Below are 23,401 nucleotides of genomic sequence, written 5' to 3'. Positions count from 1 at the left end.
TCCTTAAACCTGGGTTGTGCAGGTATTCCAGGAATGCTTTCTGGAGGGCTTCATCACCACTGGACACTTGGGCTAGGGCTTTAGGGACAGTGATTTCATTTTGGTGCTAGCAACAATCCCACCTATCTGTGAATACAACAAAAACCAGGGAAACTAAGTGAGGATGGGTGAATTGCATGGTACGAATGCTGTCTCAATGAAGCTGGTGTCCTAATAGGCGAGTTTGCCTGTGGGCTCCTGCTACTGTGGGGATCTGGAGGCCAGAGTTGGCTTGCCCTGGAGGCACCCTGCGGGGCCTTCACAGGCCAGGATGCTGCCCTGTGCGAGAGCCAAGCAGGAGCCTGGGTGGTCAAGGCAGCTAGCTACACTGTGGTGATCCTCAAGGATATAGGTGAGAGTCCAAGTGGTGGAGAGGATGTCCCTCCAGTGCAGATCAGGAACCTGTTCTTGTTTCCTGGTGTTGAAGATGAAACACCCAAGAGATGCTGAGGCATGCAGAGACAGCAAGTTTAATTTAAGAAAGTGATACAGATTTCTCCAAAGAGAAGGGGCCTCAATGCCAAAAGCCCGTGGGAGGGGTTGCAACTCGCTTTTTTTAATAGACCCCAGAACCCCCCTCCCTCTGGGCTAGGCGAGTGCTCAACCGCTGAGCCACAACCCCAACCCCACATACTTGACCAAGGGCAGGAGCATGGAGGTTAATGGTTAGCAACCCTGAGTGCTGAGGGGCACAATTCTGGAGGTCGACCCTTAGCAAATCCCATCATTCATTGCCTACACCGACTGCCTGGCCTTTGGCCCTGCTTCAGTTTGTTGAGGAATGTGACATATCCTGTTCACCTAGGCCAGGTGGGAATGCGGGCGAATTGCTTTTTGGCAAAGAAAGTAAAGTGGGGGTCAGCACAGTGGGCCCATTTTATTTATTATTTATTTATTTATTATTATTTATTTATTATTTTCTTAACCTGGCGTTCCCACCATTCTCACCTATCTGTTCCGTTACAGAGATAGGACCCAACCGGAGGACCAGTCTGGTCCTGGTCTCCATCCTGCAGGAGCCCTGAAGTGACTGGACAGCATCCCCACTGCTTTGTGCTGAGGAGACCTGTAGTGCCCCAGCGCGACCTGACGCTCTTCAGGGAGCCAATGCTGGACTGCAGGAGGAAGAGCCCAGCAGGCCAGCTCCCGCCCACCCCAACCAAGGAGCAGCGTCTTGTAGGTGGGGTTCCCTGCTGGCCACTCTTCGGCTGCCACCCTGCCTTTCCCCGCGGCTTGCTGGCACGCTCACTTACGGAGGCGCTCTTGGTAGGGTGGGGACTGTCCTGGGTATGGACAGTTCTCCCACACTAACTGTCCACACCCAGGACAATCTCCACCCCACCGAGAGCACCTCCGTAAAGTCCTGATAACTCTAGTTTTCTTCGGAGCGTGTAAATCTATTTGGCCTTTTACCCAAAAGCGCCCTGAGTCCTCCTCCCTAGGCAGACCCGGCACCGCTGCGCTTCCAGAGCGCCGAGGCGCGCGGGCAAAGCACCTGCGCCTTGCAGTGGGAGGGGCGCCCGGGACGCTCAGCCAGGCAGCTTCTGGCTGCGGGGCGGTGAGCAGGGCGTGGCGACCCCTGCCGGCCCGAGTAGGCTGGGGCGGGCCCTGGGGGGCGTCTCTCAGGGCCAGGTCTGGAAGCGCGGAGAGGCTTGGTGCATCTGCGCAGCCAGGTGCGAGCTGCCGGCGGTTGGGTAAAGTGTCACTACCGAGCCCAGGCCGAGCGCTATAGGAATTTCAAACGCTTTACAAGTGTGTGGTCTTCACTACTCCTTGAATTAGCCCGCTCCTTCCCTCGCTGGAGTCCAGAGCCTCTCCTCTGCACCCCGCCCTCTGCAGGAGCCCTCCACCAGGCTTTGCACCTGGAGCCTGACGACACCTGCTTCTCGCCTCCGCCCCGTCCCGGCGACTTGCTGCCTCTCCTGGGCACGTGGGGACCAGCGGATTCTGACAGCTCTGGGTGGAAGAAAGTGGAGGCTGCAGGACCTGGGGCCATCTGGAGAAGGGGACACGGGACAGCACCTTTCCTCAGCTGCGGAACCACCCACCAGAGACCAAGGTGCTGGAGCAACGAGGGTAAATGGCCAAATCCTGTCTCACCCAGGAACAGATCAGGCCAGAGCTCAGTGTGGGTACGGCCTGACCTCGGAGCCTGGTTCCCTTGAGCTGAGGAGCAGTTACATCTTGGTGGTAAACAGTGGGATCCTTGGGGAAATGCTTTCTGAAAAAACACACTTGCACAGAAAGGAGATAAAGCCTGTGAACCTGTAAAAGAATAAAGACTGCTTTTCATTTTTGTGGCAAATCTGTGAAGGTGAATGAATCCCAGAGAACTCACCTGCCTAGGCACACCTGCTGCCTGGATGTTTTCTCAGGGAGCCTGCACGGCAGGTTTGAGAGGACGGGAAGGGGGAACTGGGCCAGATCCAGGCCGACCTGAGGGCCGGGGAAAGAGCCTGGAAAGAACCGCCCTAGAGAGGACCGGAAGCAGGTTCTCCAGAAGCACCGCCAGCCCCACTGGAGGAGCAGTCTCTGTGAAGAAAGTAACTTCAGCCACATCCAGGCCATCTGGGCTGGAGATGCAGGATAGGTCCAGGGTCAGGCGACAGGGGCTCACTCCTATCTGAAGACCTCGCCTGGGCTCCCTAACCCTGGTTGACCTTCTCACAACAGGCCCCGGGCCATCCAACTAATGAACCACTGAAATGGAGAGCTGCCTCTAGCTGCACTTTGGCCCTTGTGGGGAAGATAAGAGAAGACAAGGTCTTCTGGACTTAGGAGGAAGAAGAGGGTGGCAGGGTCCAGGGTCCGAAGGGTCCATGTGACTTGGACCAAAGTTCTCTGCCAAGAAGGCAGCTGGCCACAGTGCCTTCCCCTCTATCCCAGGGGCAGTCCAGACATAGGCCAAAGAGTAAGGCCAAGTTTGGGGGAAACAAGGTTTATAATCCAGACTGTAATATGATAATAAAGAAATTTTAAAATAAAATGAAGTTTATAACAGTGATCTACATGTTAACAGTAGAAATTGAAAGGAGAAACTTATTCCTTAATGACTGTGGTTCCCTCACACTTGGGAAGAAAACCATAACCCACCGGTAATAGTGCACAGGGTTATCAAGTATGACAAACACGAACCTGCTTTTCAGTACTTTAAAGCATTTTAAGTTAGTTGAAATGAAAAAGTCACATGTTTGTAACCTACATTATATTGTAAGCATCCTTCTGTGTTCTCAGGGGTGTTCTACTGCTGAACTGGATCCCCTGCCTTTTTGCTTTATTTTGAGATAGAGTCTTGCTGAGTTGCCCAGGCTGGCCCCACATTTATGATCCTTCTGCCTTAGGCTCCCAAGTATCCCCATCCCCTGGATCTTTTCTTTCTTTCTTTCTTTCTGTACTGGGGATTGAGCCCCAGTCCTTTTTTGAAATACTGAAACAAGATATTGCTGGGTTTTTTATTTTTTTTATTGCAGTTGGAAACAATAACATTGTTTTATTTATTTATTTTTATGTGGTGCTGAGGATCAAATCCTGGGCTAGGCAAGTGCTCAACTGCTGAGCCACAACCCCAACCCCAAGATATTGCTAAGTTCTTGAGGCTGGTCTCCAACTTGTGATCCTCCTGCCTCAATCTCCCAAGTTGCTGGGATTACAGGCTGTACCACTGTGCAAGTCCTGAAATGTAACTTTATTTAACATTTATTTTTTAGCTGTAGTTGGACACAATATCTTTATTTTATTTTTTTATGTGGTGCTGAGGATCAAACCCAGGGCCTCGTGCATACTAGCAAGTAATCCAGACTTTAGGGATGGCACCAGAAGATCTCAGCAATGACTATCTCCCAGATTAACAAGTGAATTACAACTCTAACAGAGAACACTTGGAATCTAGACTTTGAGTCTTTTTTTTTTTTTTTGGTACTGGGAATTGGACTCAGGGACATTTGACCACTGAGCCACATCCCCAGCCTAATTTGTATTTTGTTTAGATGTTTATAGACAGGGTCTCACTGAGTTGCTTAGCACCTCACTTTTGCTGAGGCTGGCTTTGAAAGAGATCCTCCTGTCTGAGCCTCCTGAGCTGCTAGGATTACAGGCCTGTGCCACCAAGCCTGGCTTTTGAGTCATCTCTTTAAAAAAACCTCCTATTCCCCAGGATGGGCAGAATCACAGCCTGTGGGACAGGAACAAAGTAATTTCTGTTTCTCTTTTGCTAGCAATAAAACTTCTTTTTCCTTTTTCTCAAAAACGGGTCCTTGTTATTGGATTTGCATTGGGTACAAGGATGGAGCTTTCAGTGATAGCACTCCTCTGGGAAACTCAGACAAACACAGGACCCAAGGCCTGAACCAAGGCAGAGGGTTGCAGGGCCGCATGGTGCCCGGCCCCTCCTCACACCGCGGATGGCCCGCCTCCACACCAGGTGCCCTGCCTTTAGTGTCCCTGGCTGCTGGTGGCTTCCTGTGACCCTCCCCTACTCTCAGGCCTGCATGTTCAGCTTGGGCCTTCTGGCAGCACCGTGATGGTGCCCATCCTCTGCGCCACCAGCCTGTACGGAGCTCCCTCAGGGCACTCCACTCTCCCCCTCCTCTGTGAACCCTGTCCACGCCCACAGGCTGGTCACTCAGGCCACCCAGAGCCTCTCCAGCTGCTGCTCTCAAGACCTCAGGGTGTGGCAAACCCTTCCCTCCTAGCCAGCCCCAAGATGACACCACCCTCCCTCCAGGGCAGAGGCTCTGGTGGGGGAAGCAGCTGGCTTTGGGGTGTCTCCCCCTGGCCCAGATTACCTTCTGGGGGAACACAGGCCAGGTTTGGGGTGCCAGGAGTTGGACTATGGAGGGAGTATGGGGGTGAATTGTCCTGGGGTCTGGGTTCTGACCTGGTGCTCTGTGCCCTCTCTGCCCACCCTGCTTCCCCCAGAAGGGGGTGCCAGGAAGTCCCATCCTGAGCCTGCTGCAGGGGAGGGCAATCGAGGCTCTAGGAGAGTTCTGACCTGGGGTTCCCTTCTTGCTGTTCCCGCCCATCCCCAGGTTCCCAGGAAGATGTCCAAGGCTCCTGGGGGGCTGGGAGGGGCTTTCCTGGCTGAGCCTCAGGCTCCTCCCAGTGTACCTGGGCGCGGCAGCAGAGGAGAGAGGGAAGGTGCGTCCCACACGGAAGTCAGGGAGGCCAGCCTGCGCCTTGCAGCCAGCCACTCTCCTGCCGGCACTGTGACCAGCAGCCCAACCAGACTCCAGGACAGTGTGCACAGCCAGCATGCAGGTGAGCCCTGCCCCGCGGGTCTGCAGCCCCCACCCCTGTGGTGGCCGCCACCCTCGCCAGGAAGGTGCCTGTAGAGGGGCCCAGCAGCTTGCCAGGTGGAGTGTGGGTGGCTTGGGCCAGGCAGAGTCAGCTACAGGACCCCCGGGGTCAGTCTGGCCTGGGCTGGGGCGCACGCGGGCAGCTTCCTTCCCCCAGCCTGGGCTCCTGGTGCGGTGTGACCCTGACCTCATGGCCACAGTCCTCCAGGTGCCTGGGGTGCTGGTGTGGTCTCCAGAACGGCAGCTCTGCTCTGAAGGTGGTACCTGGGGGAGGGGCTCAAGCAGGGGCTGCTCTGGTGGGAGGCCCTGTGTGGCTGGGAGGATGTGGCTGTGCTCTGGGAGGGTCCTGCCCAGGCAGAGGCCCACTGCAGGCTGCTGGATCCTGGTTCTGGGGCAGAGCAGAGGTGGGGTTGAGGAACTCCAGGAAGACACCCCATCTCCCTGCCCGCCAAGGTGTCAACTGGGCTGGAGCCAGCCCCTGGCGGCCCAGGGAGGAGGTCTGAGTGGGGGTGGAGAGTGAAACCAGCCTCCCAGGTGGCCTCCAGGCCTCCAGGAGTGGGCGAGTTGGCAGCCGCTCCCACCACCTCCACCCAGGGCTCTCACTGGCCCTTCCTCCATCTGGCTGCCCGGCCATACTGTGGAGGCCCTTGGCCTGACCCAGGGCCCCCCGCCAGCCTTTCCTCCCTGACAGTCCACCCTGGGGTGGAGTGGTTGGGCTGGCTAGGGATGAGTGGGGGAGCAGCCCTGTTGGCTGAGGAGAGCGAATCAGTCCTTGAAACTCAGAGACTTGGTGGTCCCCACCGCTGGCTGGGTCTGAGCATGCCCTCCCCTGTTCTCATTCCTTCCATGGCTCCCCTTTGCTGCTGCTGAAGTCCCAGCTCCCAGCTGCCTGACCAGCTTTCCCTGATCTGGCTTGTGCCATCCTCAGGCCCAGGGAGGGCTTACCTCCTGGTGGCTCCTTGCTTGCCCTTTATGCTTCTGCAAAGCTGAAGTGCTAAGGACTGATTCACCAGGAGTAGTCACTACAAAGTCCCCAGAGGTGCTGAGGACTGAGTTCCTTGGAGGTACTGAGGACTTAGTCCTTGGGATTAGTCAACTACCAATCCTTTAGTGAACTGCCAGGAGTGCCAATTACCTTGTCCTCAGAGGTGCTTAGGACCCAGTCCTTGGGATTAGGAAATATCAAGTCTCAGAAGTACTAGATGAGGGAGCTGGTGTTGTGGCTCAGTGGTAGAGTGCATGCCTAGCATGTGGAGGCACTAGGTGTGATTCTCAGCACCACATATAAATAAATGAACAAAATAAAGGCCCATCAACATATGAAAAAATATTTTTAAAAAGAGGAATTAAATTAGTGAGTGGTAACTACCTCATCCTCAGAGGTGCTAAGAACTGAGTCCCTGGGAGTATTAATTGCTAAGTCTGTAGAGGTGCTGAGGACTTTGTCCCAGACACGAATTGCACCCTAACCCTCAGGGCTGGCCCATGCACATTTCTCTCAGGAATGCTGCCTCCACTTTTTTTGCCTCTTGACAACCTTTTGCCCTATAAGGCCAGACTCTGGACCACCTCCCTGCCAAGTAGACGCCTGCCCCTCCGGCCCCAGCCTCCGCTCACACCGGGCACTGCCCTTAAGGGCAGCACAGAGCCAGCTACCACATCAGTATTTTGGGGATGGGTGAGTGGGCACACAGACAGATGGCTTCGGTGGCTCAGAGGAGGCAGGTGGGTCCTCTCAGGGAGGGAGGTCAGAGGGTCCTGGGCGGGGCAGGTGGAGCCCTGGGCAGCCTCTGTGCTGCTGTGTGATGGTGGGGGTGGGCCCCTGGAGGACGGTGAAGCTGCAAAGTGATCAAGGGCTCGAGCCCCAAGGGCCCCGGGCACTGGCCAGAGCCACCCTGTAGCCCTCAGCGAGGTGGCCCGGGGAGAGGGAGCCAACAGCCGTCCTCTGCAGCCAGAATGGCGTCATGTGTGCGGATCACGCAGCCTGCCCGCCTGGCCTGTAGGCTGAACAGGGCCACAGCGGGGACAGGCGCTGAGGAAGGAGGGTGACTGGACTGCTGCATGTTAGGCTTCCACGTCGGAGCCAGTGGGTGATGTCCACGGGGTACAAAAGCCAGCTTGGGGACAGCCCTGTCCCTGCCCTGGGGCCTGGAACCTGGGGTCTTGGTCTTCTGGAGGGAGTCCAGTGGATGAGGACACAGGTCCTGGGCACCCTGATTCGTGCCCTGAGCAGTCTGCTGGACTGGAGGTGGGGCAACCTCAGGCAGGCTGGGCTCCCACTCACAAAGGCCCAGTGGCCACACTGAGAAGCCATGGGAGTCAGGCCTGCGACCAGAGGACCATGGTCCTGTAGGACAGAAGGGCAGAGGGGCAGCGTGACCCTGGAGGCCGGGGGCTGTGGCCAGGGCGAGGAGTGGTGAGCCTAGTATACAGGCAGCAGGATGTCGGGATCTGGTGCCTCAGGTGGGCGGAGGGTGCTGGACCAGAGCCAGTGGACATCTGATCTGGCTGATGGAGGGGCTGCTGTCCAAAGCTGAGGTGGCGGCTGAGAGTAGCCAGAGCTGATGGCGCTGCACCCCGAGGGCCTCCTTATCCAGTGACCGCTTAATGCCTGTCTGGGCTGCGGGCACCCCCTCCACTGTGCAGCATCTATGGGGTCGGGGTCGCTGTGCCTCGATTCTCAGGCCCAAAACAGCCTCTTACCCTGACCTTTGAGGTGCCCTGTGGACTCTCCCCTCTTCTCGGGCTCCTCCTGGTCTGGGGTCTCGGGGGCCCCTCCGGTCCCATTCCTGGCCCCTGCCCTGTTTGTCTCACTTGTTCTTCATCTTTGAGCCCATGCTGGGGTTGAGGGTCCTGGACACAAGGGCACAGGGTGGGGGCTCCACAGGGCCTGAGGTCAGCTCGTGAGGATTCGTTTCACTCTCATCCCACGTGGCACGGAGCCATGGTGGTGAGCAGGCCACAGTCTACCCGACTCACCTGTCCCATTGGCTTGTGGCCACACCCACTTTCGCGGCCCGGGTGCAGGTGCCCGCCCCGCCAGGCTGTCCTTCTGGGAATTCAGGTTCCTCCCTGACCCAGGATGGGGAAAAGTCCAGTTACTGCACACACCTGGGCGCGGGTGTAGTGGGCTGTTGGCAGAGGGTGGGGTGTGCCCTGGCATCTGAGTGGGGCGTTGGAGGGAAGGGGCTGCAGGGTGGTTGTGGGCCTGAGCCATGTCTGGGTCAGCCCTGACCCCCGAGGACTCAGTTCACTCTCTTGGTTGGACTGGAAGCATTTCCTGGCTTCTGAGCCTGAGGCAGAGGGAGAGAGCAGGAAGACCCAGTCCTGCCCTGGACCCACTCCTGGTGTGTGTGCAGTGTGTGGTGTTGGAGTGCGGTTACAACCAGCCAGACCAGATCAAAAGCAGAACCGTCTTACAAATGAATTTCAGAGAAGCGTGTTTTTTTCCCAGTATAAGTACATCCCAGGCCATCACTGAATATACTCACACTAAAAAGCATCTCTTGTTTCCCTGAGCTTTGAATGTGACTGAGTGGCCCCTATGTTCCCTGGCAGCCCTTGGAGTGAGGCTTTCTGGAGGAGGTTGCAGGAATGTGGTTGGGGAAGGGGAGGGAGTGCAGCTCGGGGCCCAGAGGAACAGAGGCCTGGCAGGAGGAGACCGTGGAGGGACACCTGCAGCACAGGAGGAGACGGTGGAGGGGCACCTGCAGCACGGGGAGGGGGTCTGGCAGGAGGCCAGGTGAGTCAGGCCTGGTGGGAAGCAGCTGGGCCTTAGTCCTCCCCATCCCCTTAGTCCTCAGGTGTCACTAGGAGAGAAAGGGTGTGGTGCTTGGAAGGACACCAGCCAGGGTCCCTGCCCCAGGGACAGCAATGCTGTGAGGCCCATGCCTGCCCAGCAGCTGCCCACTAGGACGTGGGCAGGCCCCTCTCACCCATGTATGGCCTCAGGACGTACTATGTGTCTCATAAAGCTCTTGGTCAGTTAGGCTGTGTTTCCTAAGTCAGCATTTCTGCCTAGGAGCAGCTCTCTTAGCCCACCAGTAAATCTGGGAAGGCTGGACCTGCTCTGACCACCTGGTGATCTCTTCTCCCCCCTGGCCCCAGCTCGCTCCCACCACTCCATGAAGGAGCTGAGCTCCAGGCTCAGATGCCTTCCTGCTAGTTGGGAGGAAATGAGTCCCACCAGCCTAGCACCCAGGACCCACCTAGACCTGGCACAGCACCCTTCCTGCTCTCTACCTGCTGCATTGTGGTGCAGTACCTCCTGTCTAGAAGTGTCCCAGAAGCAGGGCCACATTTGTCAGTGCTTTTCACTGCTGCAGGAGGGTTGCATGCAGCAGCAGCAGGGTCCCATGCAGCAGGAGGGTCCCACGCAGCAGGAGGGACCCACGCAGCAGGAGGGTCACATGCAACGGGAGGACCGCTACTGGGTGTGCTGGAGGGAGGGCCGATGCTTACCCCTTTGGCATCAGCCACCGCAGGTCCTGAGGCTCACGTGCTGATGCCAGCACCTCTGTCCTTTAGCAGTGCCTGAACCAGATCCATCCTACAGCCACCATGAGCCCCCCTGTCTGTGTCCTTGAGGGAAGATGGCCAGCTGGAGGGTTCAGGGTGCTCAAGTCAGTGTGGCCCTGGCCCCCTCCCTCCCCATGTCCACACCTGCCCCATTCTGTCCCCCAAGTTCCTGCACCAATGTTCACAGCCAGCAGCACTCAGCTGGGTCTGTAGCCAGATCCCTGAGGCCAGCGCAGCTGCCTCACCGGCCAATCTGCGTCTCCCCCGTCGCTAGGCTCCCACCTCTTCTTGGTCCTGGCTGTTGGGGCTCCTGGTGTGTGAATCCCCTGGGTGCACTTCCTGCGGCTTCAGCAGGCGCGCTTAGGCCCCAAGGCTGCTTCTGCACCTCTCCTGGCTGGTTACCTGGTGGAGCCTCACCTCTCACCACGACCCTGCTGGCTGTGTCCTCGGCCTCATGCAGCCGGAATCACCTGGCCACTGGCCAACTTGATTCTGGCCTTGCCTCTAGTTCTGGATGTGTGGGGTCTTACCTCCAAGGTGTTGGGGCTCAGAGGATGCAGGAAGGAGCCAGCAGGGACCCGACCTTCTCCTACCCTCATCTGTCCTTCCCTCTGTCTCTCCTCCAGGAGGAAGAGAGCCTCCGGATCCTGGTAGGGACAGAAGGGGAGAGCTTCCCCTTGGAGGAAATGGGCACATGTGAGGTGGGAACTTCTGGACTTGCCAGGCTGGGTCCCACCTGTTCCTCATCGTCCCCGAGTCACACACCTGCCCTGTCCCTGGCCCCCTCCCTCTCTGTGTCCCACACCTGCCCTGTCCCTGGCCCCCTCCCTCATGTGTCCCTCACCTGCCCTGTCCCTGGCCCCCTCCCTCATGTGTCCCTCACCTGTCCTGTCCCTGGCCCCCTCCCTCTCTGTGTCCCTCACCTGTCCTGTCCCTGGCCCCCTCCCTCATGTGTCCCTCACCTGCCCTGTCCCTGGCCCCCTCCTTCATGTGTCCCTCACCTGCCCTGTCCCTGGCCCCCTCCCTCATGTGTCCCTCACCTGCCCTGTCCCTGGCCCCCTCCCTCATGTGTCCCTCACCTGTCCTGTCCCCCTCCCTCATGTGTCCCTCACCTACCCTGTCCCTGGCCCCCTCCCTCATGTGTCCCTCCCCTGCCCTGTCCCTGGCCCCCTCCCTCTCTGTGTCCCTCACCTGCCCTGTCCCTGGCCCCCTCCCTCATGTGTCCCTCACCTGCCCTGTCCCTGGCCCCCTCCCTCATGTGTCCCTCCCCTGCCCTGTCCCTGGCCCCCTCCCTCATGTGTCCCTCACCTGCCCTGTCCCTGGCCCCCTCCCTCTCTGTCCCTCCCCTGCCCTGTCCCTGGCCCCCTCCCTCATGTGTCCCTCACCTGTCCTGTCCCTGGCCCCCTCCCTCATGTGTCCCTCACCTGCCCTGTCCCTGGCCCCCTCCCTCATGTGTCCCTCACCTACCCTGTCCCTGGCCCCCTCCCTCATGTGTCCCTCACCTGCCCTGTCCCTGGCCCCCTCCCTCTCTGTGTCCCTCCCCTGCCCTGTCCCTGGCCCCCTCCCTCATGTGTCCCTCACCTACCCTGTCCCTGGCCCCCTCCCTCATGTGTCCCTCACCTGTCCTGTCCCTGGCCCCCTCCCTCTCTGTGTCCCTCACCTGCCCCATCCTGTCCCTGGCCCCCTCCCTCATGTGTCCCTCACCTGCCCCATCCTGTCCCTGGCCCCCTCCCTCATGTGTCCCTCACCTGCCCTGTCCCTGGCCCCCTCCCTCATGTGTCCCTCACCTGCCCTGTCCCTGGCCCCCTCCCTCTCTGTCCCTCCCCTGCCCTGTCCCTGGCCCCCTCCCTCTCTGTGTCCCTCACCTGCCCTGTCCCTGGCCCCTCCCTCTCTGTCCCTCACCCGCCCTGTCCCTGGCCCCCTCCCTCATGTGTCCCTCCCCTGCCCTGTCCCTGGCCCCCTCCCTCTCTGTGTCCCTCACCTGCCCTGTCCCTGGCCCCCTCCCTCATGTGTCCCTCACCTGCCCTGTCCCTGGCCCCCTCCCTCATGTGTCCCTCACCTGCCCTGTCCCTGGCCCCCTCCCTCATGTGTCCCTCACCTACCCTGTCCCCCTCCCTCATGTGTCCCTCCCCTGCCCTGTCCCTGGCCCCCTCCCTCATGTGTCCCTCCCCTGCCCTGTCCCTGGCCCCCTCCCTCATGTGTCCCTCACCTGCCCTGTCCCTGGCCCCCTCCCTCATGTGTCCCTCACCTGCCCTGTCCCTGGCCCCCTCCCTCATGTGTCCCTCACCTGCCCTGTCCCTGGCCCCCTCCCTCTCTGTCCCTCCCCTGCCCTGTCCCTGGCCCCCTCCCTCTCTGTGTCCCTCACCTGCCCTGTCCCTGGCCCCCTCCATCTCTGTCCCTCACCTGCCCTGTCCCTGGCCCCCTCCCTCATGTGTCCCTCACCTACCCTGTCCCCCTCCCTCATGTGTCCCTCCCCTGCCCTGTCCCTGGCCCCCTCCCTCATGTGTCCCTCCCCTGCCCTGTCCCTGGCCCCCTCCCTCTCTGTGTCCCTCACCTGCCCTGTCCCTGGCCCCCTCCCTCTCTGTCCCTCCCCTGCCCTGTCCCTGGCCCCCTCTCTGCACTGGCCCAGCCCACGCTGTCTTCCCCAGGCCCCCGAGCAGTGGGACTTTGTGCTCGTGGCTGCTCAGCACACCCAGAAGAAGCAGGATCAGAGGCAGCGGCTGCGTGGGTTCCTGGAGGAGCTCAGGAGGAAGGGCTTCCACGTGAAGGTGGCTGCTGGCTGGTGGCAGGGGTCTCTGGGCCAGAGAGTCCTGGGGATGGGACCAAGGCCTGTGCCCAGGTGCAGGGGACAGGTGGTGAAGGGAGGGCTCCAGGTGAAATGGAGGTCCCTTCTGACTGCTCCCCCAGGAGAGAGAGGGCCAGAAGCAGGTGTTCTTTGGGATCCGCGCCCACAACAGTGTCTTTGAGCTCTACCGCACCCTCCTCATGGAGCCGGACAGTCCTACCCCTGGAGTTCAGCTGGCCAGGCCGACCTCTGTCCCAGACACCACGAGGTGAGGGCCATGCCCAGCACTAGAGCGGAGGACCCCTGTCCACCCCAGTGCCTGGTCCAGGCAGAGCAAAGAGGTCCCCAAGTCTCTGGCCGCCATGCGAGGCAGCCTGGAACCACCTGGTCTCAGCACAGGCCACGGCAGGGCAGACCCCACAGTTGTGCCTCAGTTCCATGCCTGTGACAAGGGGAGGTGACAGTCCCACCTCTCGGAGGATTCTGAAAGCACATGTGACCAGCTCCCGGGGATACAGTCAGAGTGGCTATGAAGGGTGGAGAGGCCCAGAGCCCCCCAGCCGCCCCGCACGGTGAGGGCATCATCTCCCACAGACCCTCCTGTCCAGCTTGGGGGCCCTCACTGGATGTGCAGACCCAAAGGCCCAGCAGAAAGGGCCTCCTGTGTCCCCAGGAGCCTGCTATTCCAAGTTCGCTGCTCACCCTCCCTTTCCCTGATCCATCGCTGCTTAGCCCTGACTGGGTCCTAGAGCCCAGCCGGCCTGCTCAGCTGACACCTCTGGATGAGGCTCTTGGAACTTGGTTATGAGGCCCTGGAGGGGCATCTGTGAACACAGAGATGGCCAGTCTCCCCGAGGAGTGAGGGGTATTCAGTGGAGTAGCAGCACCTTGAGGGACTGAGAGGAGGAGCTGGCCTGGGGGCATGCATTCAGGGGCCCTGTCTGTCTCGGGAAGAGTGTGCCTCTGCAGTCAAGTGCCTGGCTGTGTGGCCTTGGGCAAGTCACACAACCTCTCCGAGTTCTGTTTCTGCATAGGCAAAATGGGTCCCAGGGACGTAAAGAGGGTTTCTGCACCTAAGTCTCGGGAGGATGTGCAGGGGGGAGTGCAGGGAGCAGGGGGCCCCAGCAGATCCATCCTGGGGGACTTTGGGGAAGGTGGGATGGATCCTAGCCCGTTTGTGGGTTCTTGGCTTGGTCAGCTGGAAGCCTGGGTCCCCGAGCCTTGTGGAGCTGTCCTGACCCCGATCTTGGGTTTCAGAATCCGAATTGTAAACTTCATCTTGAGCAATATGAAGACGGCAGCTGGCGGTGAGGCGGGTCAGGCAGGTGGGGAGAGGGCGCCCGGGCAGGGGGTCCTTCCTCGCTCTCCTCTGCCCTGACCGGAGGCCCCTGGTGACCCCCAGACACCTTTGAGAATTTGAAGAAGGACGGCATCTTTGAGGCCAGGTTCCCACTGCACAAGGTGAGGGGTGGGCTGGCCCGGAGCCCTGAGGGCAGGACCCCGGGGCTGGAGGTGCTCATGCCACTTGTCTGGGGACAGGGGGAGGAGGATCTGAAGAACAAATGGGCCCGATGGAGAAACCTGGCACGCAGGCAGCCCATCGATGACATCAGGTAAGGCTGCCCAGGAGTCACTGGTGCCCAGCACACCCACCACACGTCCCCGCATTCTGACACTGCTTGCCTGCAGGAACTACTTCGGGGAGAAGGTGGCTCTGTACTTTGCCTGGCTGGGCTGGTACACCTACATGCTGGTGCCCGCCGCGCTGGTGGGCCTCCTCGTCTTCCTGAGTGGGTTTGCCCTGTTTGATGCCAGCCAGATCAGGTGGGCTGGGTGGGGGCCGTGGCTGGGGCCAGGGTAGGGGCAGGGGGAGCCAGTGCCAGCCCTGTCCCTGTACCCCAGCAAGGAGGTCTGCGAGGCCCGGGATATCCTCCTGTGTCCCCTGGGCCACCAGAGCCGCAGCTTTCAGCCGCTCTCCAGCACCTGCACGTTTGCCAAGGTTTGTCACTGTGGGCCACCAGGGCTGCCAGGGCGCACAGAGGTGGGAGCAGACGGTGGGGCCTGGGGAGCAGGCTCTCCCTTCCCCTGGGACACTGTGGGGGCCAGCCAAGCCCACCAGCCCTCTCCCTAGCTCACCCACCTCTTCGACAACGAGGGCACCGTGCTGTTCGCCATCTTCATGGCTCTGTGGGGTAAGTGGCTGTGGGTGCCCCAGGGACCTGGGACACCAGTCTGTGCTGTCCCCAGGTGACCATGATGCCCTCCTCACCCTGCTGCAGCCACCGTGTTCCTGGAGATCTGGAAGCGGCAACGAGCCCGTGTGGTCTTGCACTGGGACCTGTACGGGTGGGACGAGGACCAGGTGAGGCAGACCTGTGACCAGGGCCTTCTGCCTCAGCGTCCGTGTGGCCCACACCTATGTTCCGTGTCTGAGCTGTATTTATGTCTGAGACCTGTGACCCCAAGTCTGAACCATGACCCATATCTGAGGTGTGTCACCATGTCTGAGGCTTGTCCCAGGTCTGAGGTGTGTAACTGTCTGAGGTGAGTCCCACTGAGGTGTGTCCCACTGAGGTGTGTATCTGGGGTCCCCCTCAGGAGGAGATGATGAGTGCCTGGTGTCGCGTCCCATGAATAAACACGGTCACTCCAGGTGAACTGGGCTGCATGAAATGATCATGCAGAGACAGAGGAATACCTTTTCTTTGGGTCTTGTGATAGATCTTCTGACCCTAGGGGTCCATGGAAGGAGAGAGAGCCAGGAGCATGTGCTGAACCCTTTCATTGGGGAGAAGCCATTCAAATGAGGCAAAGGGTCAGGTTTCCGGGGGTTGAGTCTAGCTTTGTGATGTCTGCTGTCAGCAGGTTGACTGACATCTAGGAAGGCCACACCCATCTCATGTGCTGAGTGGGATCAAAGGCAGAGCCAGAGAAGGGGACACACAAAGGGAGTTTCCATGGAACATTCTATCCCAAACAGGGCAAAGGGGTAGGATTACAAAGGAACAGGTGAGTGTCGTGATGGGCCAAGGTGCGACTCATGCAGTCAAGGGGGAGAAATAAAGAATGTCCACGCACTTCTGCCCTTTTCAATGCTTTATTCACTCAAATCACTCAATGCAATTTCACTCTATAGGTTTTTTTCTTTTTTTTGTAGATGGACACAACACAATGCCTTTATTTTTATGTGGTGCTGAGGATCGAACCCGGGTCCCACCCTTGCTAGGCGAGCGCTCTACCGCTGAGCCACAATCCCAGCCCACTCTATAGGTTCTTAATCAAGAGAATGACAATTCTTAGTGCTGGGCATGGCAATAGACATAATCAATTCACAGCAAATAATTCTAGATTAATTAATTCACAGCAGACAATTCTAGGTTAATTAATTCTAAGCATTGCAAACACACTTAATCATGACAGGCTCATGACAGACATTCCCTCTGCACGCTAGGTTCAAGTGCCAGATCTAAAGTCTCAAGCCTTGGGCTCTAAGTCCACAGATGCCTGTGGAGATCAGGTCAGGGACCAAGGCAGGCTTCTCCTGGGATGGAGCTGATGGCTGGCCAAGGAGACCAGGGTCAAGATGTGGCATAGGGTTTGAGAGCCGTGAGGACCACATAGAGGATCAGCAGACGGTGACAGTGATGGGATGTCAGTCCAGGTCCTCACCAGGCTCTCCAGCTGTGGGCATCCGTGTCGGCCGGCTGAATGTCTGTTCCTTTGCTCTATTATTTATACTAAATTTTGGGGCTTCTGACCCCCTTTCAATCCTTACCAGCTGCCCCGGGATCTCTCAGTGACCTCATTTACCCTGGGGTTAAAGCATCTGGCCTGGTGGTCCCCACCCTGATCTTTTCGCCTTTCCCTCCTATCAGGCGAGATCAGCCTGCCAGATGCTTCACTGAGTGTTTATCAGGGAGGGGGAAGTGACTTGTCTGTGCCTGAGGCCACACTGGAGGTGTGCCTGGTGAGACTGAAGGTATTAAACCAGAGTTTTAAAAATGGAGTTGCTTTGGCTCAGGCCTCAGGCCATCCTCACAGTGAGTGTAGCTCAACCCCTGCGGGTGGCGCCTCTACCTGGAGCCATGCCTTGCAGTCCAAGCTGGGGTCAGTGCCCCAGGACATCAGAACTTGAAGGTCTGCATCCAGGGCAGCTCCCAACAGCCTGGGGCATGTCCCATGTCTGAAGCCTGTTCCCTCGCTAAGGTGTGTGCTATGTCTGAGGCATGTCCCCTTGAGCTGTGTATCTGGGGTCCTCTTCAGGAGGAGATGACCAATGCCTGGGGCATGTCCCATGTCTGAAGCCTGTTCCCTGACTGGGGTGTGTCCTCTCTCTGGGGCGTTCCCATATCTGAGGGAATGTCCACGTCTGAGGCATGTGTCATATCTGAGGCGTGTCCCGTGTCTGAGGTGTGTTCCCTGTCTGAGGCGGGTCCCATCTGGAGCATGTCCCCTGTCTGAGGTCCCCTGTTTGGAGCATGTCCCAGGTCTGAAGTGTGTCCCGTATCTGAAACGTGCCTTGTGTCTGGGCCGTGTCCTGTGTCTGAGGCGTGTATCTGGGGTCCTCTGCAGGAGGAGATGGCGCTCCAGCTAATTAACTGCCCCCACTACCAGCTCCGGCCTCACCAGCACTCTTACCTGCGCAGCACCGTTATCCTGGTCCTGTCTGTGTTGATGGTACTCCCGGGAGCCCTGTGGGGTGGAGACCGTGGCTCCTCTGAGTGCCTGCCCACCCACCCTGGTGCCTCTGCAGATCTGCCTCATGATTGGCATGGCCCATTTGCTGGTGGTCTACCGTGTGCTGGCCGCTGCCCTCCTCGGCACACTGCCCTTCTTGGAGTACCAGGTGACCACGGCTGTGGTGGTGACAGGGGCCCTGGTGCACTACCTGATCATCGTCGTCATGACCAAGGTCGGGGACGGGCAGGGGGTGGTGGTGGTGTGAGGCCACAGGCGAGGGGGTCTCGTGGGAGGCCACAGGCAGGCCCTCAGGCACCCTCCTCCTCCAGGTCAACAAGGCTGTGGCCCTGAAGCTCTGTGAGTTTGGTGAGTGGAGGCCCTGCCGTCTTGGTTGGAGGAGGGCGTGGGCGGGAGCCGAGTGCTTGGCAGGACCCCAGGCATGCTCTTGTTGCAGAGCAGCCCCGGACCTTCTTGGAGCGGGAGAGGAAGTTCACCATCAGGTTCTTCATCCTGCAGTTCTTCGCCCACTTTTCCTCCCTCGTCTACATCGCCTTCATCCTGGGCAGGTGTGCTCCCTGCTGCTCCTCCTCGTGGAGACCCAGAGAGTGACCCACTCCCTGCCCCTACTGAGGTTCTCCACCCAGGCATCCAGGGCCCTCCGCAGGGGCCGAGCCTCAGACACAGGCCTGGGCGGCCTCCTGGGCCCCTGGCTTAAGATGAGCCTTTCTTTTTGTAAACTCGCTGTCTGCTTCCCATCTGGGTTGTGCTCGCTCAGCTCTTGTGAGGTGTGCGCTCACTGCCAGTTCATGGCACACCTGTGGTGACCCACAGGGGCCAGGGCCTCCTCCTGGCCCGTCCGGCCTGGGAGACTTCCTCCCTCTGTCTTTTTGACTCTCTCTCTTTTTTTTTTTTTTAAACTTTAACAATCATCCCCAAGAGTTCTTTTTTGTTTTCTCTCCTTTGTGGTGCCGCACCTCAGCCCTAGACAGTACTTTCTTGAAGGTGTCAATTGGTCTCTTTTTTTTTTCCTTTTTTATTTTTTTTTAGTGTTCGGCGGACACAACATCTTTGTTTGTATGTGGTGCTGAGGATGGAACCCGGGCTGCATGCACGCCAGGCGAGCGCACTACCGCTTGAGCCACATCCCCAGCCCCTCAATTGGTTTCTTTCCCCCTTAAATTCTCATCGACTTTGATCTCTTGCTTCCCAAGGATCCATTTCCCGTCTGTGACCCTCTTGAGCCTGAACTCCTGCTGAGGAACACGGACTGGGCTGGTTTTCCAGGCAGATGGTGGGGCTCCACATGCAGCTCCGCCATCCACACTTGCACATCTGAGCCCGTGCTTCAAGTGTGGCTCGTCGGATGCCCAGGGCACCCTGAGACCCTGGTCTTTTTTTTTTCAATATTTATTTTTTTAGGTGTAGATGGACACAACACAATGCCTTTATTTTCATGTGGTGCTGAGGATCGAACCCGGGTCCTGCCTGTGCTAGGCGAGCGCTCTACCGCTGAGCCATGATCCCAGCCCGAGACCCTGGTCTCATGGTGTCAGTGCTCTCTGATCAGAGGCCCCTGTGGTCCCAGCAGCTAACCCAGGAGAATCTCCTGCAAGGCCATCTGCCACAACAGGTTGGGTAGCACAGCCACAGGCTGTCTTTGAGCATGCCACACATGAGTCCTCAGCCTCCCTGTCGAAGAACAAGGCTCCTCTGCGTTCCTTTGTGTTCCCTAGGACAGTCTCTATCCTCTTCATGTAGGTCCACAGACTTCTTTCTTTTTTTTTTAGAGAGAGAGAGAGAGACGGAATTTTTTTGTTAATATTTATTTCTTAGTTTTCGGTGGACACAACATCTTTGTTTGTATGTGGTGCTGAGGATGGAACCCGGGCTGCACGCATGCCAGGCGAGCACGCTACCGCTGGAGCCACATCCCAGCCCTCCACAGATTTCTTGTGAATTTCATTCTGGTGTGGGTAACTGAGCTTTTCTCCAGCCCCATTTTCCAGGCTTGTGCTGCGTAGAGCAAAGCCAAGGCAGCCTGACACCGTGTGTCTTCTTTCTGGGTGACTCTCAGTTGATTTGACACTTAGTCTTTCAATGGTTTATTTTGATTTTCCAGGCATATGATCATATTTCCTAAAACAGTGATTTTTTTCTTTTCACATTTATACTATTTACACTTTGTGTTTTCTTGCCCATTTGCAAGTAGCTCCAGCATGATCTCAAGTCATTGCTCCTGTGAACTATAATGGGGATCCTTCCCAAGTTCAACATCAGCCCTGAGCCCCTTTGGTTTAAGATAGCTTGCATTTGCTGTAGTGTTGAGGAAAAGCAGATGATTTTGAACAACATGACACAGCATGCGGTTTGCACGGGGAGAAACTGAGGCCAGGTCCAGCAGACCTCGCCTGGAATGCATGTCCTGGTCTGTGGAAGCAGGGCAGGCCCGCAGGCCCGGGTGTCTGTCACTGCTGGGCCCGCTTCTCTCCTGTCTCTCCACACCTATGGTGACCATGGCCCACCCTGTCAGAGGCAGGGTGCTGCCCCCATGCCCACCTAGGATCACTCTTCTCCCTAGGATCAATGGTCACCCTGGGAAGTCCACGCGCCTGGCTGGTCTGTGGAAGCTGGAGGAGGTCTGTCTGCCCTGAGCCCTGTCACTCTGTCCCTGTGCCCTTCCTCCCCTGTACTCGGCCCTCCCTGACCTGGTGCCTGCCCCACAGTGCCATCTCAGCGGCTGCATGATGGACCTGTTTGTGCAGATGGCTATCATCATGGGTCTGAAGCAAACACTGAGCAACTGCATGGAGTACCTGCGCCCGTGAGGACCAGCCCGCCCTGCCTCCTGGAGCACCCGTCCCTGATGCTCTAGGCCCCTAGGGCTACCCATCTACCCCACACACTCTCCCCGCTCACAGGTGGCTGGCCCACAAGTTCCGTTTGATGACAGCCTGCACCCGCAGCCATCAGCCCTGTGATCCCCAGCTCCAGGACTGGCAGCGCAACTACCTACTGAACCCTGTCACCACCTTTAGCCTGTTTGACGAGTTCATGGAGATGAGTATGTGGCGGCGGGTGGGGCGGGCAGGTGCTGCCAGCCACGCAGGTGACCCCTCTGCCCTGCAGTGATCCAGTACGGCTTCACCACCATCTTTGTGGCCGCCTTCCCCCTGGCTCCGCTGCTGGCGCTCTTCAGCAACCTCGTGGAGATCCGCCTGGATGCAGTCAAGATGGTCTGGCTGCAGCGGCGCCTGGTGCCACGCAAAGCCAAGGACATCGGTCAGGACGTGATGCCGTGGGCAGCTTCATGGGCTCTCTGTTGACCCACACCAGGCCACCTTGAAACAATCTCACAGTGGCCCCCAGCCCTTCTTAGGGTCTGCCCAGGAAGGGTTGAGCCCGGTGGGCTCAGGAAAAGGCAGGGAGGGTGTGCCTTGCAGCCCTTCCCTGGAGCCCCGCATCTGGCTGCAGGCTTGCAGCATGCTGGGGAGTCCAGGCAGAAGAGCTGGCTTCTGAGGGCCTGGCAGGGAGAGGGGTTAGTCATCCAGCATGGCCACACTGAGATGGACAGTGTCAGCGGGGCTGGGGGACTGGAAGTGGGGAGAGGGTGGGAACCCCAGCCTTGGGCTCAGGGGTGGGGGTCCTGCCCAGGAGGGGATGGGCGCAGGGCTGGAGCAGTCTGGGGGTGGCTGAGGGACTTAGGAGGAAGATGGAGAGGGACACTGGAGTTCCTCCCATCTGTCAGGTGGGGTTCAGGAAGTAGAGCAAGGCTGCACTCTTAGCTGGGGTTTCCTAGTGAACATCTTGGCCCCCATGACTGCAGTGGGGTACCCTGGGCAGAGCCGTAACAAGGCCCCGTGGCACTCAGGCCCCCAGCCTTTGGTGGGGGGGGGTGCCGAAAGAATGGGGCTTAGGAGCCAGACCCCATCACCCTCTTACTCTGGCTCAGGGACCTGGCTGCAGGTGCTGGAGACCATCGGTGTTCTGGCGGTCATTGCCAACGGGATGGTCATTGCCTTCACGTCTGAGTTCATCCCCCGAGTCGTCTACAAGTACCGCTATGGCCCGTGTCGACAGGGGAATCAGTCTGCAGAAGAGTAAGGCCTCAAACCATCTAGACACCCCTGAGATAATGGCCCTATTACTGCTAAGCCCCAGGGGAGCCTGGGCCCTCTCTCCTGGGAATGGCTGGATGCTGTCAATGTGACCTAGGGCTTTGGTGAGGCTGAGACATGGGGGATATGTACTGCCTTTATGCAGCAGCCTACAAACCCTGGCTGGAGCCCAGAAATAACTGACTGGACCTGACAGGGGGTTGGTCTGGGCCCTAGACGTTTTGTGAGCAGGCACTCTCAGAATGACCCCCTCCCAAAGGTGGGCCTCCTGTGTCCTGCTTCCAGCATAGGAGGGCAGAGCTCAGCCACCTCCAGTTCCTTTGACCCTCAAGAGGCCCGTGTGCCTGCAGACTGGTCTCCTGGGACAGGCTCTGGAATGCTGTGTCCAGGCCCCGGCAGAGAAGGCAGCTGGTAGCATTCCTGAGGCCCCTCCACCATCCCTAGACTCCCAGGCACAGCCATGTTCTAGACCAGTGCCCCACCCCCACACACAGGGAAGTGGAAGAGGCTGGGGGTGTGCCCCCACCAGATACAGGGCAGCTCCTGGGAGCAACCCTGGGGAATGAGAGGCCACCCTGGCTCCACCCTGGCCCCATGTTTCTCTCCTCTCCTCCCCAGCTGCCTCAAGGGTTACGTTAACCACAGCCTGTCCGTCTTCTACACCAAGGACTTCCAGGACCCTGTTGAGACAGAGGGCTTTGAAAATGTGACCGAGTGCAGGTTTGGAGCTCCCCACCACCCATGAATTCCCTCGGAACTCCTGACTCCTGGCTGCAGACACCTCCCTCCCCCAGGTACCGGGATTACCGCAATGCACAGGACTACAACTTCTCAGAGCAGTTCTGGTTCCTCCTGGCCATCCGCCTCGCCTTCGTCATCCTCTTTGAGGTAGGGAGACCTGGGCGAAGGCCCTCTTCCCAACCCCCAACCCTCCAGACCCTGTGCAGCCCGTGACCCCGCTGGCTCTCTGTGTTCCTATCCCTGCCCCCAGCATGTGGCCTTGTGCATCAAGCTTATTGCCGCGTGGTATGTGCCTGATGTTCCCCAGTCGGTGAAGAACAAGGTTCTGGAGGAGAAGTATCGGATATTGCGGGATAAGATGGGGTAGGCAGGCGGAAGCTGGCTGGGTGGGGGCAGGTCCAGACCTGGGGAGAGCCTCTGGCCTCTGGTCCCCACCAACCCCACCCTACCTCCAGCTCCAGCTCCAAGAGCACAGATGTGTAGGCGACCTGGAGCAGGTGGAGAGGTGCTGGTGCCAGAGACCTGATCCTGCAGCTGTCACTGTCTCCACGTCCTGGCCCTGCCCGTGGCTGTGTGTGTGTGTGCGAGTGTGTGTGGGGCTTGTAAGAAGCTGTGTATACGTGGAGTCCTAGGAGATCTGTGATAGGTGGGTGGTCTTAGGGGTCCATGTTCACGATGTATACGTGGCTATATGAGGGTCCTGGGAGGCCCTCGAGTATGTGGGGGTCACAGGCGTTCCATGTGTGTTTGGGTCATCTCTGAACCATACACGTGTGTCTGTGGGGCCTGCTCCATCTCTGTTAGGGCTCATGCTTGGGACCACCCTGACCTGAATCCTGGGTGATCCTGGCACCCACAGAATTGGGAGGACTTCGTATGCAGTTCCAATGCATGAAAATTGGCCCAAGTTTCCTGGGCTTCCTTCTGATATCTGGGCCCCAGATCCTGCTTTGCCCCATTCTGGAGGATGGGGAGCCCCAAGTCCACTGTTCTGGCTCCCCACTGGATGGGACTGGTTCCCCTCAGCCAGTAGAACTTTCTATAATAAAATTAAACATCACAGTGTTCATTTATGAGTTGTTGATTGAAATTAAACATGACAGTGTTGATTTCAGGTTTCTGGTGGGTTATGTCTGCCCTGGGCTATATGCAGTTCAGAAGCCCAGAGTGTGGAAGATCAGGTATTCAGTAGCCTCAGGTGGTCTGGCCTTCCTCTGGTTTGAAAATGT

General features: G+C 58.4%; 1 protein-coding gene across 3 annotated transcripts; it reads left to right on the top strand.

Moving 5' to 3' along the window:
* The first annotated feature begins 5,168 nt into the window (after window positions 1–5,168).
* Window positions 5,169–23,237, top strand: Ano9 (anoctamin 9). Of its 3 annotated transcripts, none has more exons than XM_046445777.2 (24): window positions 5,169–5,295; window positions 10,478–10,552; window positions 12,500–12,619; window positions 12,759–12,904; window positions 13,894–13,943; window positions 14,039–14,097; window positions 14,176–14,249; window positions 14,326–14,460; window positions 14,539–14,635; window positions 14,768–14,828; window positions 14,916–14,998; window positions 17,209–17,313; window positions 17,390–17,482; window positions 17,646–17,682; window positions 17,771–17,882; window positions 19,895–19,952; window positions 20,040–20,137; window positions 20,235–20,377; window positions 20,443–20,595; window positions 21,266–21,413; window positions 22,050–22,151; window positions 22,226–22,319; window positions 22,423–22,535; window positions 22,628–23,237. In XM_046445777.2, the coding sequence occupies exons 1-24, from the start codon at window positions 5,290–5,292 to the stop codon at window positions 22,653–22,655; spliced, it is 2,190 nt and encodes a 729-aa protein (XP_046301733.1). In that variant the 5' UTR covers window positions 5,169–5,289; the 3' UTR covers window positions 22,656–23,237. The 3 variants fall into 3 exon arrangements, with proteins under 3 accessions (XP_046301733.1, XP_046301732.1, XP_058435290.1); XM_046445776.2 differs by having other exon boundaries at window positions 17,390–17,548; XM_058579307.1 differs by having other exon boundaries at window positions 5,188–5,295; window positions 10,478–10,501; window positions 17,390–17,548.
* Window positions 23,238–23,401: the final 164 nt, after the last annotated feature.

Source organism: Marmota monax, unplaced genomic scaffold, assembly GCF_021218885.2.
Source record: "Marmota monax isolate L192 unplaced genomic scaffold, Marmota_monax_Labrador192_F-V1.1 WCK01_AAM20220418_F8-fsc00038, whole genome shotgun sequence".
Taxonomy (NCBI): Eukaryota; Metazoa; Chordata; class Mammalia; order Rodentia; family Sciuridae; genus Marmota; species Marmota monax.
Note: the sequence above shows the minus strand (reverse complement) of the source record. Positions and strands in the feature narration are given on the sequence as shown.